This window comes from Chrysochloris asiatica, unplaced genomic scaffold (assembly GCF_000296735.1).
Source record: "Chrysochloris asiatica unplaced genomic scaffold, ChrAsi1.0 scaffold00199, whole genome shotgun sequence".
Lineage (NCBI taxonomy): Eukaryota > Metazoa > Chordata > Mammalia > Afrosoricida > Chrysochloridae > Chrysochloris > Chrysochloris asiatica.
The window spans coordinates 5,530,750-5,548,066 of NW_006408717.1; the positions used below are offsets into that span (position 1 = coordinate 5,530,750).

Genomic DNA, 17,317 nt, shown 5'->3' on the forward strand with positions numbered 1-17,317 from the left:
GATGGCACTGTAGGATCACTGGACTTCGCACCACAAGGTCGGCAGTTCAAACTCACCAGCTGCTCTTTGGAAATCCTATACAGGTCTACTATGAGTCAAATTGACTTGATGGCACTTAACAACAACAACAACAACAATACCCCAAAAGCATTGGGCTGCTAAGCACAAGGTTGGTGATTCAAAGTAACTATCTACTCAGGAGAAAGACGAGGCTCTTTTTGACTGGACTATGAGTCAAAATTGATTCAATGACAATGGGCTTGATTTTTGGAATAGTACCTGTGATATTTAAAACTTTGTGTCTACTTGGCTAAGACAGGAGTCTCAGTGAGTGGGTAAGCAATTAAGATGTAGTTATCACTTCCATGAGTGTAATATAATATAATCAACCCCATGATATGATTTGATGTGATAGATCCTGATCTGAAATAATTATCCTTCTATGATGATAATGAAGTCGGAAGCAATCTACCAGCTTAGGTTGTATCTTCAGTCAATCTCTTTTGAGATATAAACGGAGATAGAAGTAAACTGAACTCAAAGGGATCTATTACTACCATGATAGACTTGGGGTCTCTGCACTGTGAAGCTCCTAGATCCCAAAGAAGACTGATGCCAAGGTGTATAGAGATCTCTACAGAATACTGGGTCTACAATGCTGACAGGAGCTAAGGACCTTTTCCCAGAACAGACAAAAAGTAAGCCTTCTTTGAGAGCTGACACTATAAATTTGGACTTCTAGTCAACTGAACTGTGAAAGAAAAACTTTTGGTGTTAAAGTCATCCACTTATGGTATTTCTGTTATGGCAACATTAGGTAAGTAAAACAGTGGCCCAGAAGCCCCATTTGCACAGTAGGTAAGCACTTGGGCATTAAGCCAAAGACTGGCTATTCAAACCCACCAGGCATTCTCCAGGAGAAGGATCTGGCAGCCTACTTCCATAAAGACTGCAGTCTTGGAAACCCTATGGGGCAGTTCTACTCTGTCTTACAGGCTCATTATGAGTCTTAATCAACTCAATGAGAATAGAGAATAGATTTGGTTATTTTGGTTTCATATTATTTAAAAGGAGCCCTGGCAGCACAGTCATTAAATGCTTGGTTGCTAATTTAAGGTCAGTGCTTCACACCCACCCACCACTCCACAGGAGAAAGATGTGGCAGTCTGTTTAGATAAAGATTACATCCTTGGAAACCTTATAAGATGGTTCAACTATGTCCTGTAGGATAACTCTTAGTAAGAATTGAATTGAAAGCAATGTGTTTGTTTGTTTGTTTTCAATTTTGTTTTGTTTTAACAATACTTAATGCTTATCATTCATGGGAACAGATGTCAAGAAACCTGCTAAGTATGCTGCCTTGAGAAGCAGATGCCCAGAAGATGGCATAACTAGGGAAATCGCAGTAGTTGGTACTAGATAGGGAAACTGAATCAAGCAGAGATGAAATTACAATGTGGAATAAATAGCAAGAGTTGTCGGATTCCTTGCCTTGACTGGGGTATTGGTCTCCCATGCAGCATAAATGTGCTGAGATAAGGAACTAGAGGAAATATAAATGCTGATAAAGGCAGATCTCATCATTACTACAGCAGCAATAACTAAAATGAAGAAAGAGCACCTGTACAGAAAAATATGGAATTATAAAACAGCAGTTTTGTTTCATAGATATCACCTGGTAAGGAGAAGCATGAAGTGCAAGAAAAATACTTAGAAAATAATTTAATGAGGTTTGAGATTTCTACCCATCTGCTACTGGGAGATATTACCAGTTACTAGTGAAAAGAGAATAGTGATAACATTAATCTGATGTGGCACATATTTTTGTCACAAGCATTGTATACCCAAATACACTTACCTCTCTCTCTCTCCCACAATGCCACATATCTTTTCAGTTTGCTAGATTTTTGAGGAGTCATTTGACCTTCTGGCTGCCTATATAGCAATCCCTATTTTTTTTTTTTAAAGTTCCCTCAAATCCATTTGACCTATGGCAGCTCCATTTGTGTCAGAGTCGAGCTTTTCAGTGGTTATATTCTTTCAGAGGAGTTCTGGTGTGGCACTGTGGTTTATCTGCTGGACTGTAAGGTCAGCAGTTCAAGCTCACCAGCTGCTCCTCAGAGATCCTATACAGGGTCTCTATGAGTCAGAACCCACTCAATGACACTTAATAACAACAACAAATTCTTTCAGAAGTAGATTACCAGACTTTCTTCCAAGGTGTCACTGGGTAGATTCCAAACTCTGACCTTTTAATCAGTAGCTGAGCAGTTAATTGTTTACTCTACTCAGACACCCAAAATCCAATTACAGTGGTCTTGACTTTGGGTCTCCATAGGGACTACAATTATTTGGATCTGTTGTGCCAACAATTAAAAAGAACCATGCTATAAAATTGCTCTTTGCTTCTAGATACAATTTGTTTTTGTTGATACGTGTCATTGAGTCATAGCGACCCTGTGTAGCATTTCTGAGGAGCTGAATTGGTGAGTTCTCAGGCCAGCACTGATCCTACAGATCCTAGGTAATAACAAGTGTTCAAAACCTTGGTGAATGAGGGGTCCAGTGATCCAATTATGGATTGTCTACATCTTCTAATTAGATCTGGCCTAAACATTGTTGTTGTTGTTAAGTGTCGTCGAGTTGATTTTGACCCATAGCAACCCTGTATAGGGTTTCCAAGGAGCAGCTGGTGAGCTTGAACCACCAACCTTGCAGTTCAAACAACTTTGCAGTCTGGCGCATTAGCCCACAGTGCCACACCAAGACTAAACATTACCTAGTGGGAAAAAACAGATATGTCAAGAGGGAGGCAAAGTAGGCATACTGTGTACTGTTAACAGATTTTTGAGGAAGCACAAAAGAGGAATTTATTAACTTTCCTTGGGGGGTTCAATAAGGTTACCTCACAGAAGGTGACAGATTTGTTTGACCAAATCAATTTGAAAAGAAATACAGCCAGAATGCTCCTGAGAAGAAAGGATAATGAAACATCTGCTCAAGTATTTCAGACATGTATTTAGAGGTGCCAGCCCCTAGAGAAGGACATCAAGCTTGGTAAGTAGAGGGTCAGTGAGAAAGAGACAGACTCTCAATGTTTACTGTGAAGATGACATCACAACTATTATGAGCAGGACTGGACAGTGTTTTGTTCTGTTGTATACAGAATCGCTGTGAGTCAGAACTGACTTGACAGTGCCTAACAACAACAAAGGGGAGCATGGTGGCTCATACAATAAGCACTCGACAGCAGGCCACAACGTCAGTGTTTAGAACCTACCAGCCACTCCCTGGGGGAAAGATGAGGCTTTCTGCTCCCACTAAGATTTAAAGCTTTAGAAACCCTATACGGGGTTCTCTAAGAGCTGGAACCAACTTCATGGCACTTAACAACAACAGCAACAATAACAAAGAGGATGACTAGATCCTGACATGGTAGTCTTGGAAGAAGTCTAACCAAACAGACTAGTGAAAACATCAAGGGATATGTACTGGATTGAAAATTTCCACCGCAAATTTATGCCTACCTAAAACCTCAACATGTGATCTTATTTGGAAGTAGGGTGATTGCATAAAAATTAGTTAAGTATCATAGATGGTATCATACTGGATTTAGGTGGGCTCTTACTCCAATGACTGGTATCCTTCTTTATAAAAAGAGGGGGTATAGAGAAGACGGTCATATGAAGGCAGGAGATAGTGCAGTGATACAGCTATAATCAAGGTATGCTGGCAACCACCAGAATCTCAAAGAGGCAAAGTTGGATCCTTTCCTTCCTTCAGGGAAAACATGGCCCCTCTAACATTTTCATTTTGGACTTCTAGTCTCTAGAACAGTTGTTTCGGGTCACTGGTTTGTTTACATTTATTATAGTAGCCCTAGGAAACTTGGGAGTCCTGGTGTGGCACTCGAGGATGATCAATGAACAGTTAATCGCTGGTCAGTAGTTCAAACTCACAAGTCACTCCTTAGAAACTCTATAAGGGGTCACTAAGAGTCAGAACTGAATCAGTGGAACTTAACAATAACAACAGGAAACTTTAACTCAAAACACAAAAAGCAATAAGAGCCCACTGCTGTTGAAATGACTTCAACTCATAGTGACACTAAAGGATAAAGTAGAACTGTCCCATAGGGGTTGCAAGGCTATAGTCTTCCAAAGATTATAGATTCTTCCATAGAGCTGACTTTTCTGTTAGTGGATGAATGCTTAACCATTGCACCTCCAGGGCACCTCAGAAAACAAAGACATGATGGGAAAAGGCAGGTTCTGCTTGGGGAATGACAAGAAGTTTGTTGTGAATGAAGTATATGCGTTCTTGCAAGGACAACCATAGGTGACTCTGGAAAGATACGCTGGGCCCAGAATTTCATGATAAGAAATGCTCACTGAGAAATGAGAAGTAAGGAGAGAATGTAGAGATACAGCAACTTAGTTGAACTCTGAATAAAGTAGCTTCTTGGAGGAGCTATTTTGTAAAATGGAAATAGAAACCAACTTGAAAACTTTCTAAATCTAATGCTACTAGTTAGAAGCATTGTTTAAACAACTGTATGCTTTTAAACAAAATTCCTTCATCATTAGATAGGGAGGTTGGACCAGGTGACCTCTAGGCCTTGTTCCAGCTATGCATGTATTAGTAGTGTAAACCTGGAACTCTGTAGGTTGGTAGTGTTCTCTCTTATCTAGAGATGAGAAAACCAAAGTATAGGGCACTAAGTCTCCAAAGTCTCAAACCTTGAGACCTGTGCAACTGAAATTCAAACTTAGATCTAAACACCCCAGTAGCTTGGATTTATTTCACTGTGGTTGTGGTTGGTGGTTGTGCGCCGTGTCAGTTTGGCTCATAGCGACCTCATATAGGGTTTCCAAGGCTTTAAATCTTTACTGGAGCAGAAAGCCTAATCATTCTCCCATGGAGCTGTGGCATCAAATAAACACATAGGTTATTCTCAACAGTGATTTGTTTTTACACTTCAAGATGAAAGTAAGAAACAAAATGTCCTTAAAGGCCAGGCTTCTTTATTTTTGCACACAGTGATGATCTTTTTTCTATATCATGTTGCCCTGCACTGAGTCAAATGTCTTTATACATTACAGCATATTTTTAAATTCTGTGGTATGGAGTGAGGATAATACAGCAAGAGAAAGGTTACTTTTAATTGCTTTCTACTGAAAATGCACTATCAACATTGAGATTCTATTAATGGCAGTGGAGTAAGTTGGAACAAATCATACAACATCATCAACAACAATGTCACTGAACTGTAAATGTAAAACATGTTAAATTGGCAAATGTTTTGTTATTTCTACTTTTTAACACTTTTTTTTTTTTAATGTACTGTCAAGGTGTCCACACTCATCAGCTGGATGTACTGTGGTGCTGAAAGCAATGCCATTGAGTATTTTAAATAACAGCATGGTCACCTTTGGTGGTAGGTTTCAGCTGAGCCTTCAGATTAAGACAGATTATGAAGGAGAGGCAGATTACTACTGACTGTTTAGCTAATGAAAACTTTATGAGTACCAGTGTAACATTGTCAGATATAGTGTCAGAAAATGAAAACATTATGAAAAGCATCAGAATATTGCCGGATATAGTACTGGAAGATGAGTCTCTTAAATTGGAAGGCACTCAAAATGCATCTGGTTAAAAGCAGCCTCTTAGAAGTAGAATTGTCCAAGATGATGCAAATGGAGTAAAGCTTTCGGGACCTTCATTTGCTGAAAGGCACAGCTCAAAATGAGGAGAAATAGCTTTAACATTCATTAATAATCAGAACATGGAATGTATGAAGTATGAATCTAGGAAAATTGGAAGTTCTCAAAAATGAAATGAAACATAAACATTGATATCCCAGGCATTCATGAGCTGAAATGGACTGGTATTGGGCATTTTGATTCTGATAATCACATGGTTTACTATGCCAGGAATGACAAATTGAAGAGGAATGTCATCACATTCATCATCAAAACGAACATTTAAAATTCTATCTTGAAATACAATGTTGTCTATGACAGGATAATATGCATATGTTTACAAGGAAGACCAGGTAAAACCACTACAATTCAAGTTTACATATCAAACACTAAAGTCAGTGATGATGAAGCTGAAGAATTCTACCAATTGATCAAATGTACATTCAAGATAGATTGATAATTACTGGTAATTGGAATGCAAAGTTTGGAAATAAAGAAGAAGGATCAATGGTTCAAACACATGGCCTTGATGATAGAAATTATGATAGAATTTTGATAGAGATAAAATATCATGATAGAGATCACATGATAGAATTTTGCAAGACCAATGACTTATTCATTACAAATATCTCTTTTAAAAAAAACGTAAAAGATGATTATACACAAGAACCTTACCAGACAGTATACACAGAAATCAAATGGACAACATTTGTAGGAAGAGACAGTGGAAAAGTCCAATACCATCAGCCAAAACAAAGCTAGGGAAAGTCTATGGAACAGATCATCAATTGCACAATGCAAGTTCAGGCTGAAGCTTAAGAATATATCAAAACATGTCCACAAAAGCTAAAATATGAACTTGAACATATCCCATTTGAATTTAGAGGTTAGTGGTTCAAACTCATCAGCACTCCTCAGAAACTCTATACAGGGTCACTATAAGTCGAACTGACTACATTATACTTAACAGCAACAACACTGGACAGAGTAAACTGTCCCATAGGGTTTCCAAGACTGTACATCTTTATGGAAGTAGACAGCCACATCTTTCTCCCAAGGAGGAGCTGGTGTGTTTGAAATTTGAAAGTACAGGTTTGCAACTGATAGTTTTAACCATGGTGCCACCAGAGATACTTGACCAAGGATATATGTATGAAATGCTCTACATCCACTGGCTGAATCCAGATCAAATCTATCCACCTTGGAAGGCCAATTCAATTCTACATTTACTATAAAACTGCAATCTCTTCGAAAAGATTTTCATAGGTAGAATCACTTGTCCCCTCATCATTCCTTTGGCAGACTTTAGGTTGCTATTGCAACATTGGTTTTCCTAACATTAGATTATTTATGCATGTATCTGCATCTTATTTCCTGGTGATAAACTCAGGTAGTCAGGGACCAGGTGCTTTGTGTCTTACTGCCTTCAGGTGCCTGATCATGAAGAAGATGCTCATAAACATTTGCTGAATATGAAATATATGCCTATAGAATAGATCCTGTGTGTTGTGATACATTGTGTCTAATACATTTGTATTTTAAATGTCCAATATAGTTACTTAATCCTTTATTAGGTAACTCAGGAAGTGTAGTGGGTTATGAGTTGGACTGCTAACCACAAGGTCAGCACTTTGAACATACCGGTTTCTCTGTGGGACAACGACGAGGCTTTCTGTTCCCATGAAGATTTATAGACTTGGAAACCCTATATAGAGTGGATATGAGTCAGAACTGATTCCATAGTACACAACCACTAACACCACCAATCCTCTGTCAGTCTTCCAATTTTTGAGTCATTAATGTTTAATGCTGCCAAGTCGATTCCAACTCATAGCAACTCTGTATAGGGTTTCTGAAGAGTGGCTGGTGGATTTGAACTGCTGACCTTGAAGTTCAAACAGACCTTGTGGTTGAGGATTTATCCTACAGTGTTTAGGATTATTTATAGGTTGGAGTCCTGGTGTGGAATTGTAGGATAAACACTGGACTGCTAGCCAAAAGGTTGGCTGTTCAAACTTACCAGTCACTGTGGTGGCTTGCACGTATCTACATGTATCCTAGGAAACCCTATAGAGGGTAGCTAGGGGTCAGAACCGACTTGATGGCACTTAACAACAACCATAGTCCTATAGGTTAATTACTTTATAAGGATTTATGTTAACTTTATATGAGATGTGAACTCCAATATGTGATTCAGTCAGTAAGAATAAGAAAAAGCACATTCTTCTTTCTCTCGCACGTTCTGATCTTCTTCTTGTTGCCCCCTATTGTCAGAACTTAATAAGGAACCTGCTGGTAAAGGAGAAATTCAGCCTGTTGACCCCAGCCCAGCATCAACATCGTAACATAGAACATGAAAGATTTCAGCTAAAAACAATAACCTACAGACTGGCACAAAGATAATGAAAATGAATGGCCCTTTTATATTGCATGGTCTATTCACTGGCATGTTAAATAACTTCTTTTTTTGTTTTAACCAAAAAGGTAAAGCATTTGTTTTAAAAGAAGAGTGAATGATGTACAAAATTGAGTTTCAGAGTTTTTCCTTAAATAAATTATTTTAAAATAAAAGAAGAAACCAGGAGCAAGGAAAGGATTCTGGAAAGCAAAATTAAATCCTAGGAGATCAGATTTCTCCTGTTTGGTGGCACAAGTGGTGTGAATTCCAGCATAAGTGCCATTCCAGAATGAAAATAGCTCCTATGCCAGCAAATTGGTGCTAAGTTTCTCTAATTAGAAAAGGACAAAAATGTTGGGTACAGTACTGACAGTGAAGTGTGTTAGTTTGCTAGATAAATCACTAACACTATTCTGTTGACTTCCAGACACAGGTTCAAGGTGGCCTCAGCTAGTAAACAGAGGTGGAAAACATATCCTCATACATTTGCTTCATGGTTGAATAACAAGTAATTTAGAAGAAGACATCTGGATACAAAATTTGAACAGTGCTCACAGCTCATCAAAATAGGGATTTGATGGCTTGGCGTCTGGCTGCTAAGCAACGTACTTCTTACATTCAAAACAGAGTTGTAAAAGTAGAATGCTGGTGCCAACTCTGGGTATTTCTTATTGCAAAAGAAATAGCCTGAAATGTTTCTTTAGGCCTTAAAATATTCAGTTTCCACATGATAGCTCAAAGAGCTCAGAGCATTACTTCTTAGCCTTATTGATTTTCATATTCCAAAATATAAGGCAGAGATTAACTTTGCATTTTGAAGTACAAGGGAATGCTGCATAAGGAACTTGGGAGTATTTTTCTCAAACCCCTTCCGCTCCCCTAATTAATACCACTTAAATTTGCTGCACATGTTCGGAGTACACATGCTTTTCACATATGTGGTTCTTATCAAGCTAGATGTATATAGCAGAAGGCCAACAACAAACTGAGTGAGATGTGCTTTACTAAAAGTATGCTTCTTCTTGACAAGCAGACAAGGGAAGGACAATGTAAAACAGTTTCCATGTATAGATTACTTAGAAAAAGATATGTTATTACAGGACTTAATAAAATTATAAAAAATTAAAACAGACTATATAAATTTATTTCTCCATTGCTTCTTTCTTTTTTAATCTATTCGAAATGTGACTAAACTTCAGAACTTGGAAAATATGAAATATTAACACCCCAAATGAAAATCAAATCCAGAAAAATAACATTAAACAGATCATTTAGAATCACTGATTATATTCCTTCTTTCCCCCTTGGGGGAAGCAATTAAGAAAATTATAAGGCAGGGCATAAGTAATAATGGGGTTTGTATTAATTAATATTTATTTTCAAATTATGTGCTATGCCTTTGTATTTAAATTTGAAAGAGAACTATTGAAATGACCCACTATTTCAAGCAATATCCCTACAGAAGTTTTTACTTTTTTCTAGCTTTAAAAGACTCTCCTTCCACTAACTCTCCTAAGCATTCTTGGCAACCTCCTCAATGTAGCAAAGCAAGGAAACCCAGGCAATGGAAAGTTGCTTTAAAAAATAAAGGACTTGAAAACCAAGTTAAGAAAGGAATAGTTTTATAAGAGAGCTTCATTTCATACAGAAGGCTACAAATGGAATGTTCTACTGTTTCACAAATCCTGGTGTGGTGCTGTGGGCTAATGTGCTGGACTGAAAAGTTGGTTTGAACTACAAGGTCACCGGTTCAAGCTCACCAGCTGCTCCTTGGAAACAGGGTTGTTATGGGTCAGAACTGACTCAGTGGCAATTCACAACAACAACTGTTTCAAAGACCAGCATTGTGCAGAGAAGTTTAAGGATGGTATCCAGAAGATCACTTAATTACAGGAAAGATTTTCCATTGTGCCTGCACTGCCTGGTTCTCCGGAAACCATTGCCCTCCAATGTCTTTGTTTACATGTGGTTCATAGTTATGGCCATCCCATGAACCACAAGTGTTTCTCTGCTCCAAATGTATCAATACTTTCCCTTCATACCAGGGGTGCTTTGGTAAAAAATAGAAGGATTTCTATATTGTGTGATTCTGAAGTTTCCTGCAATCCATCATTTAATTTCCCACCCTGCCGTTTCCTCCATTTTGTACCATGATTTTACAAAATATTTCAAACTTTGCAATTTTTCACCTTTTTATTTTTTTGGATGTATCTCAAATATTTTAGGAATGTGCATTCAAAGGTCAATTCTTACCACGCATGACTTTAGACTGCCAATCAGAGCAGAGTTGTGAAAACTGAAGTGCAGAACTATGATCAAGTCAGATTCAAAACCAACCCAGACTTTGTGACTGAATGTCACACTTACAAGGCTGTCTGATGATTGTGTAAAATAATGACTGGGTTCCCAGAGCCTCTGGGCTTATAAAGATCAATTTCATCCTTCCAGTTATCTTTCCTTAAAAATGAAAACTCTTAGGAAAACATTCCTTCCTTATGTAGTGACTCTGCCCAGATTCTTCTGCACTGGTGTTCAAAAACATGCTCATCCAAAAAACCAAGTATGCAAGCTGTTTCAGTGGTCTTCTGGTACATGCCTGTGGTGCACTGGTTGACTAAGCGAAGGCGTTGCTAAGGAACCTAAATTTGTTCCCTCAGTGTATTGGCTATATCAGGACCCAATGTTTCTTTCTGTTATCTGGGTCATAACACATTTGATGGCATCCAATAGGAAGAACAAAAACAACATACCATCTTTACATGCCCATAATCCTTCTTTCCCAGGAACTAAGGCCCATCAAGGTGGACCTGTAAGAACTCTGTCAGGAAGTCAGTTGAAAAAAAGAGTACTTTTGAAATTCTCCCCTTCCCTTCTATTTTGGAAGAGGTTTAACTAATAAGGCATGGACACTTTACAAAGGAGGTCATGGGATAAAACTGACTACAAGAATGAACCATTAAGTTCTTTCCAATAGGTGCTACAAAGTTACATTTCATTGGGAAGTAGCAGACCCATGATTCCAAATATCATCCTGCTTTCGTTTTTCCTCCATTTAATTATGTACACTTTTCTCAAGCATTCTGGTCATTTTTGTTTATGTTCACCTACCAACGCAACCATATTACAGAAAGGGTGACACGCTGCCTTATTGATGAACTGACTAATCAGATCTTATCATTTAAGATGGGGAATGCTACCCCACCCCTGTCACCCCCAAAGACAAGGGCTGGCTAGGTACCCTGATATAAATAGTTACGAAAATCCTTAGTGACAGGTAGTTTATGGAAAACACAAAGACACCAAGAAAACTGTCTCGTCCTTATTAAAGTCTGGTGCACACACCAAAACTGGACCTACCTCCCGAGTAAACAGAATGGCCGCATCATAATGTTCCTCATGGTCGTCCCCTAGCTGATTGTGCTGATGCTGCCACTTGCAAAAGTTCTTGAGAGTGGTGGCTGCGTTCTTGCTCACCTCCAGGGTCTTGTCCTGGTCTCCCAGTACCACCACCTTCACCACCGCAAGGCGGATATGGTTCTCTATGCTGGCATGGCTGTACAGACGGTTGGCGATGGACGCCAGGGTCATCAGATAATGCTGCAGTCCCCGGCCATACATCCGCGCCATGGACGCGTCAGCAACCAGAAGCAGCTCCACCTGGCGGGCCCGGGAGACGGAGCGTCGCCGTCGCCGCCACCACGTCTGCGGTCCTGTGTTCTCAGAGAGTGAGAGCGCGGACTTGTCCTGGATCTGCGGAAAAAGCGAAGCTCGCCGGCCTGACCTATTTCGAGTAGGAGCGAGCTCTCGGGCCGGAGGCGGAGACCCCAGGGTCTCGCAACTTGCGCGCGGCGGCAGCGCCTCGAAGCTAAAGCTCTCGCGAGTGTAGACGTGCAGGATCGGTGCAGATCCATCCCCGTACACACGCGCGGCGTCAGCCTCGGCCCAGGGCCAACGCAGTAGAGGCTTCAGTGTGTAGCGCGCGTGCTTGACCGCGAAGAAGCCGTCCAAACCCCCGCAGAGGTCAAAGACTGCCAGAGAGCGCGGACTGCCGTCCACCATACCCCGGTAGAAGCAATGGCCCCGGTGGCGCCGAGGTGTTCTCGATCCGCCTCCTGCGGGCACGAGGCCAGCTGTGCCCACCGAATCATCCTGCTCCAGGTCTAGAAGGAACCTCCGGCCGCCAACGTATACGAGATAGCCCACCTTGCCGCCGCCTGAGTAGAGCTGGTCAATATTCTGCACAAGTCCGCCGCTCCTGCGCTGTTGTGCCTCGGGGTGCGGGTGACCCAGAGACTCGGCCCGCTCCTGCTCTTCCTCCCCCCGTCGCCGGCGGTGCTGGGCGTCCGTTTCAGCGGCCAGAGCCTGCTGGACTTTATCCTGGGCAGGTGCCTCTGCGGGGCCAGCTGCTATCGGGGGCAGGCGGAGCGCACACAGGAGCAAACACGCCCATCCAAGCAGCATAGTGCGCTGCCCGTGGGTAGGGCTGTACGACAGGGACTTTATGAATATTCGTTATTTGCTATGGAAGTTACCGGGGAGGGGTGGATGGGTACACACACACACACACTTGCTTGTAAGGTTGAATCAAGTGTCTGATGGAAGGGGTTTGGGGTGCCAGTAGCGCTAGCCTCTGTGGGCAGCGATGCCAGCGTGCGAACTTTTCTTTGTTGGTTTGGAAAATGTTTGGATTCCTGCCCCGAAAAGAGTGGGTTAAAAGTAGAAAAGAAAAAAAAAAAAAAAAAAAAAAAAAAGAAAAAAAAAAAAAAAAAAAAAAAGCCGGGTGGTGGAGATTCAGTAAATAGGAGAAAGGAGGAAAACCCTCAACTTCGTCCCCAAGTACAACCGCAATGTACCAAAAAAAAAACAAGAAAGGTGCAGCACACCGGACCCGCAACTGGTGCCCACTGCCTCCTTCCCGCCCCTTCGCTTCTTTGGACCCGCGGACTGCAGAGATTCCAACTCCGGCACCCAATTCCTTTCTTATTTTGTGGGTTTCCTTGGCTTTGCTGGAACCAGGAAGAAGGGAAGAAAGACAGGGAAAAAAGCCATAAAATTTAAAACAAAAAGGCAGGGAATGTCCTGCGGCGAGCCGGTCAGGCGGCGCGGTTGTTTTCCTTCGGATGCAGTGTCTTCCAGCTCGCGGTCATCCCCAGTCGGCCGCTGCGAGCGCGGAGAGCAGCGCGAGCGCTGTGAAGATGCGAGGAGGTGGAACAATGAATTTATAGCGGCATGCCATCCTGCAATGGCAATTTCAACAATTCGTCACTGCACGCTGCCTCTTAAAGGGAGAGCATCCCCCAACACTCCCACCCTTCCCGGTCCGCGCCTAATCAGATGGGGGAGAACAGGGAGGGGGGTGGGATCGAGGAAACCGAGACCAAGAAGGAGGAAGGGATCCGGCGAGATGGAAGGCAGAACTAGGGAGGGAACAAGGGCGAAGGGGGGAAAGAGTGGGTAAGAAAAACAGAAGATTCCCTTGGCCTCTTTTAAAGTCACAGTGGCTCCGGGTCTGTCTGATATTTCACAACCAATTGGGGTTGGCTAACCTCGGCTTACCTCAGCTCCTGAAGGGATGTTTTGGTGTGTTTTTAAAGTTATTGAGACATTTCAAGTCTCTCCCTGCCTTCTCTGGCGAGCTTTGCTTTCTCTCGGTAGGAAGTTCCTACCGCAAGTTTTTTCCCTTTTCCATGCCTGAGCTCTCTGACCTCGCAAACGTTGGAACTCCAATACCCACTGGGATGGTCTTGTTGCTGGCGTGCGGCCCCTCGCCCCTCGCGCTCCTCTCTTCTGCAGCCAGCTGTCCCAGTACCCAGTTTGCTCCCTCTGCATTCCCAGTCTCTAAGAGCTTGTTGGGTTCAGGCTCCGGGTGACTAACTTCTCCCGGCCACCAGCAGAGGGGTTGGGCAGCCGAAGAACCCCGGACGCTTCCTGGCGCGTCGCTGCACCCTGGCGATGCGGTACCCCCCCCCCCCCCCCCCGGGCAAGGCCACCAACCGCCTGGGAATTCCGAGCCTTTGTGTGCTAAGGGCTGTCCACCCGCTTCCTTTAACTCATCTTTCATCAGCATCCACAATCTGCACTTATCCCAGCAGACTGAAACTTCCTATGCTTTAAAAAGGCAGGGCAGGAAAGAGTCAACTCTTGACAGGACTAGCGTTCAATTTTTTATTAAAAAAAAAAGTGTGCCCATGCTTTCTTTACGTCTTTCTGCTTAAATGACCCACATCTGTGTTTCTTTTCCCTAAAATAGCCAATTGTTGTCCTAAGCTCTGACCTAAGGTCACACTCAAACAGTTTAAGAGAAAAGGAATATTTGGGGGGAGGGGGACTGGTAAAGATTGACTCAGTACTCAGGTAACGTTGTCTCTGATAGTTGATTTCTCCCATCTCATTAATTTCTACTTTCTGTTCACTGCCTGATTGTTGTTGAGTGCAGTCTAGTCGTTTCCACACTTAGTGACCCTGCTGGGTTTCCAAGGAGCAGCTGGTGAGCTTGAACCGCCAACCCAGCGGTTCAAACTGACGTTGAAGTCCAGCTCATTAATCCACAGCGCCACACCAAGATTCCTCACTGCCTTAGTGGCTAGAAAGTCTACTGTAAGGTCAAGACCGATGCCCCCCACTTTAATAATTCTTCAGGAAAATTATTGAATGCACAGTAAATAAATGAATCCCATATAGTTAAGGTATTTCTGTTCTTTTCCTACTTTTGCTTAATTTTCCCACCAGCCACACCACGGGAGAAAGATGAGTCGAAATTGTCCCATCAACTCTTAACAACAAATACTGATTTGTTCCTTAGTATTCCAAGTAACAACTTTATCTGTGCATACTTATTGAAAAATTGCCACTGTCTTGGTGTGGCTCTGTGGGTTAAAATACGGGACTGCAAGATTGGTTTGAACTGCAAGATTTCTGTGGTTAAAAAATTCATTAGTGGTCCAACACTTCTGAAATCTGAATTTCCTGGCTCTTAATTTGGTGCTCGGAATCCTGGTGTGGCGCTGTGGGTTAATACACCAGACTGCAAAGCCATTTGAACTTCAAGGTTGGTGGTTCAAGCTCACCAGTTGTTCCTCAGAAATCCTATACAGAATGGACTCAACAGCACTTAACAACAACAACAAATTTGGTGCTCAATCAACAACACCAATAAAACTCTATCCAAATTAACAAATATATGTCGGAGTCTTCCTAAAAAGTACAGAGAGGTGCTTTGAGGGCATATAAAGATGAATAAGCCATGGTTCCACCACTCATCTGCGAGTTTGTTATACAAGTGAAGGCAGCTTGATGTTGGAACTGGAAGCTTGGATATTGGCTTGATATTGATTGGAAGCATTGCCATTGGTGTTTCCTATACAGTCAGGATTACTTATGGTGGATAGATTTCACCAGAGCTTCAGACTACAACAGAGTAGGAAGAAAAGCAGACTTCTGAAAATTAACCAATGAAAACTCAGTGGATCAAAAAAAATATTGTTGATACAGAGCTAAAAGACACACCCCTTAGATCTGAAGACACTATGCTCTGGTAGCGTAATGGTTACGAATCGGGCTGTGAACCGCAAAGTAAGCAGTTTGAAGCTATCACTGCTCCGGGGGAGAAAGATGAGGTTTTCTGCTCCCGTAAAGATTTACAGCCTCGGAAACCCTGTTCAGGGTCGCTATGGGTCGGAACCAACTCAACGGTACTTAACAACAACAACACAGTAGCCAACAACGGGCTCAAATATTTCCACAATCAAGAGTTGGTGCAGAATTAGGCAATTCTTTTATCCATATGGTCACAATGTGTTGAAGTCTGCTCTTGTGGTTAAGTGCCTTTGAGTCAATTATGATTCAAAGCTACCCAGAATAGGATTCAATGGCAAACAACAACAATGTCATGATTAATGTTTTCAAAGAGTTCAGACATGGAGTCGATTTGCCAATAGATATTTGGAATATAGGCTTCAAAGTACATTATAGAGGGAGAAATGCAAGGGAATAACTCCTGTAGATAATCTGAGATGTATTTTTCTAGCACAGCTATATTTCCAGTACACCATAGGATCTGAATTTTCTTGTAAAGAATATTTTCTTAAATTTCCATTTGCTAAAACACCACTTCTATTTTCCCTCCAAATCTATGCTTTTAATGCTAAAAGTAAGAAAAATATTTGACAGTAAAATATTCCCCTCTAGCCAAACACCGGCTCGTTACCTCCCATGTAGGAGAATCACAGACTTCCAACTCTGTATAACACTTTTCCTGTCCCACATCAAGATCCCCACCCTCAAGTTGGCTATATTTTGTGCTATCTTCATGCTCTTTCCTTCAGTAGCAGTATGCATTGATACCAGGGCTAGGATGTCCTCCATGACTGCTTACAGACAGACCATTTGTGGATGATATAAGAAATTTGGGTGAGGCTTTTCCTTCAAATTAGCTTTACAATTTCTAGTTCTTAGAAGTTTTCACCTCAAAAACAAAAGTTATTTTAGGAGTTGAGAAAATACTATATTTAGTATCCCAGCTTTGATATGACTCCTACATTTTTAGTGGTCAAATTATACCTTAACAGTCCTTTTCTTATTTTCCATACTTTGCCCTCTAGAATCCCTGAGTGGTGCAAGCAGTTAGCCTGTTAGGCTGTTAATCCAAGGATGGAGATCCAAGTCCATCAGCGGGACCTTGTAAGAAAGGCCTGGTAATCTACTTCTGAGAAATAAACAATTGAAAACTCTATAGAGAACAATTCTAATCTGATGCACATGGGGGTTGCCATGAGTCAGAATCAGTAGTCAATTGCAAGAGGAATCTGGAAATCACTTCCCATTCCATCTCCTATATCACAGAATAATGGAGTGCACATTTTAAAAATACTTAAAAAAATATATTACATTTGCCATTTCAACATTTTACATGTGTACATGCTGTGACACTAATTGTTTCAGTCATGTTGTGCAATCATGACCATCATCTATTACCAAATTATCCATAATCATAAAAAGAAACTCAATGCTTCTTAAACAATGATCTGCTCCTTTCCCCTCCCTCCTGTCTCTGGTAACCACTATAAAACTTTATATCAATATATTTGCCTATCCTAGGTGTTTCTAGGTATTCTAGGCTTTTCTAGTAAAGTATTAGGATGAAATGTGCAAAGACCTGGAGTTAGAAAACCAAAAGTGAAAAACACTCAGAATTTCTCAAGCTGAAAGAATTTAAGAA

General features: G+C 41.4%; 1 protein-coding gene across 1 annotated transcript in view; it reads right to left on the reverse strand.

Annotated features, from left to right (window-relative positions):
• Positions 1 to 12,642, reverse strand: part of ADAMTS5 (ADAM metallopeptidase with thrombospondin type 1 motif, 5) — a 79,377-nt gene extending 66,735 nt beyond the window's left edge. The window contains exon 1 of the mRNA XM_006872478.1: positions 11,458 to 12,642. Coding sequence (XP_006872540.1) covers positions 11,458 to 12,561 — 1,104 coding nt within the window. The 5' untranslated portion in view covers positions 12,562 to 12,642. The remainder of the gene's footprint in view (positions 1 to 11,457) is intronic.
• Positions 12,643 to 17,317: the final 4,675 nt, after the last annotated feature.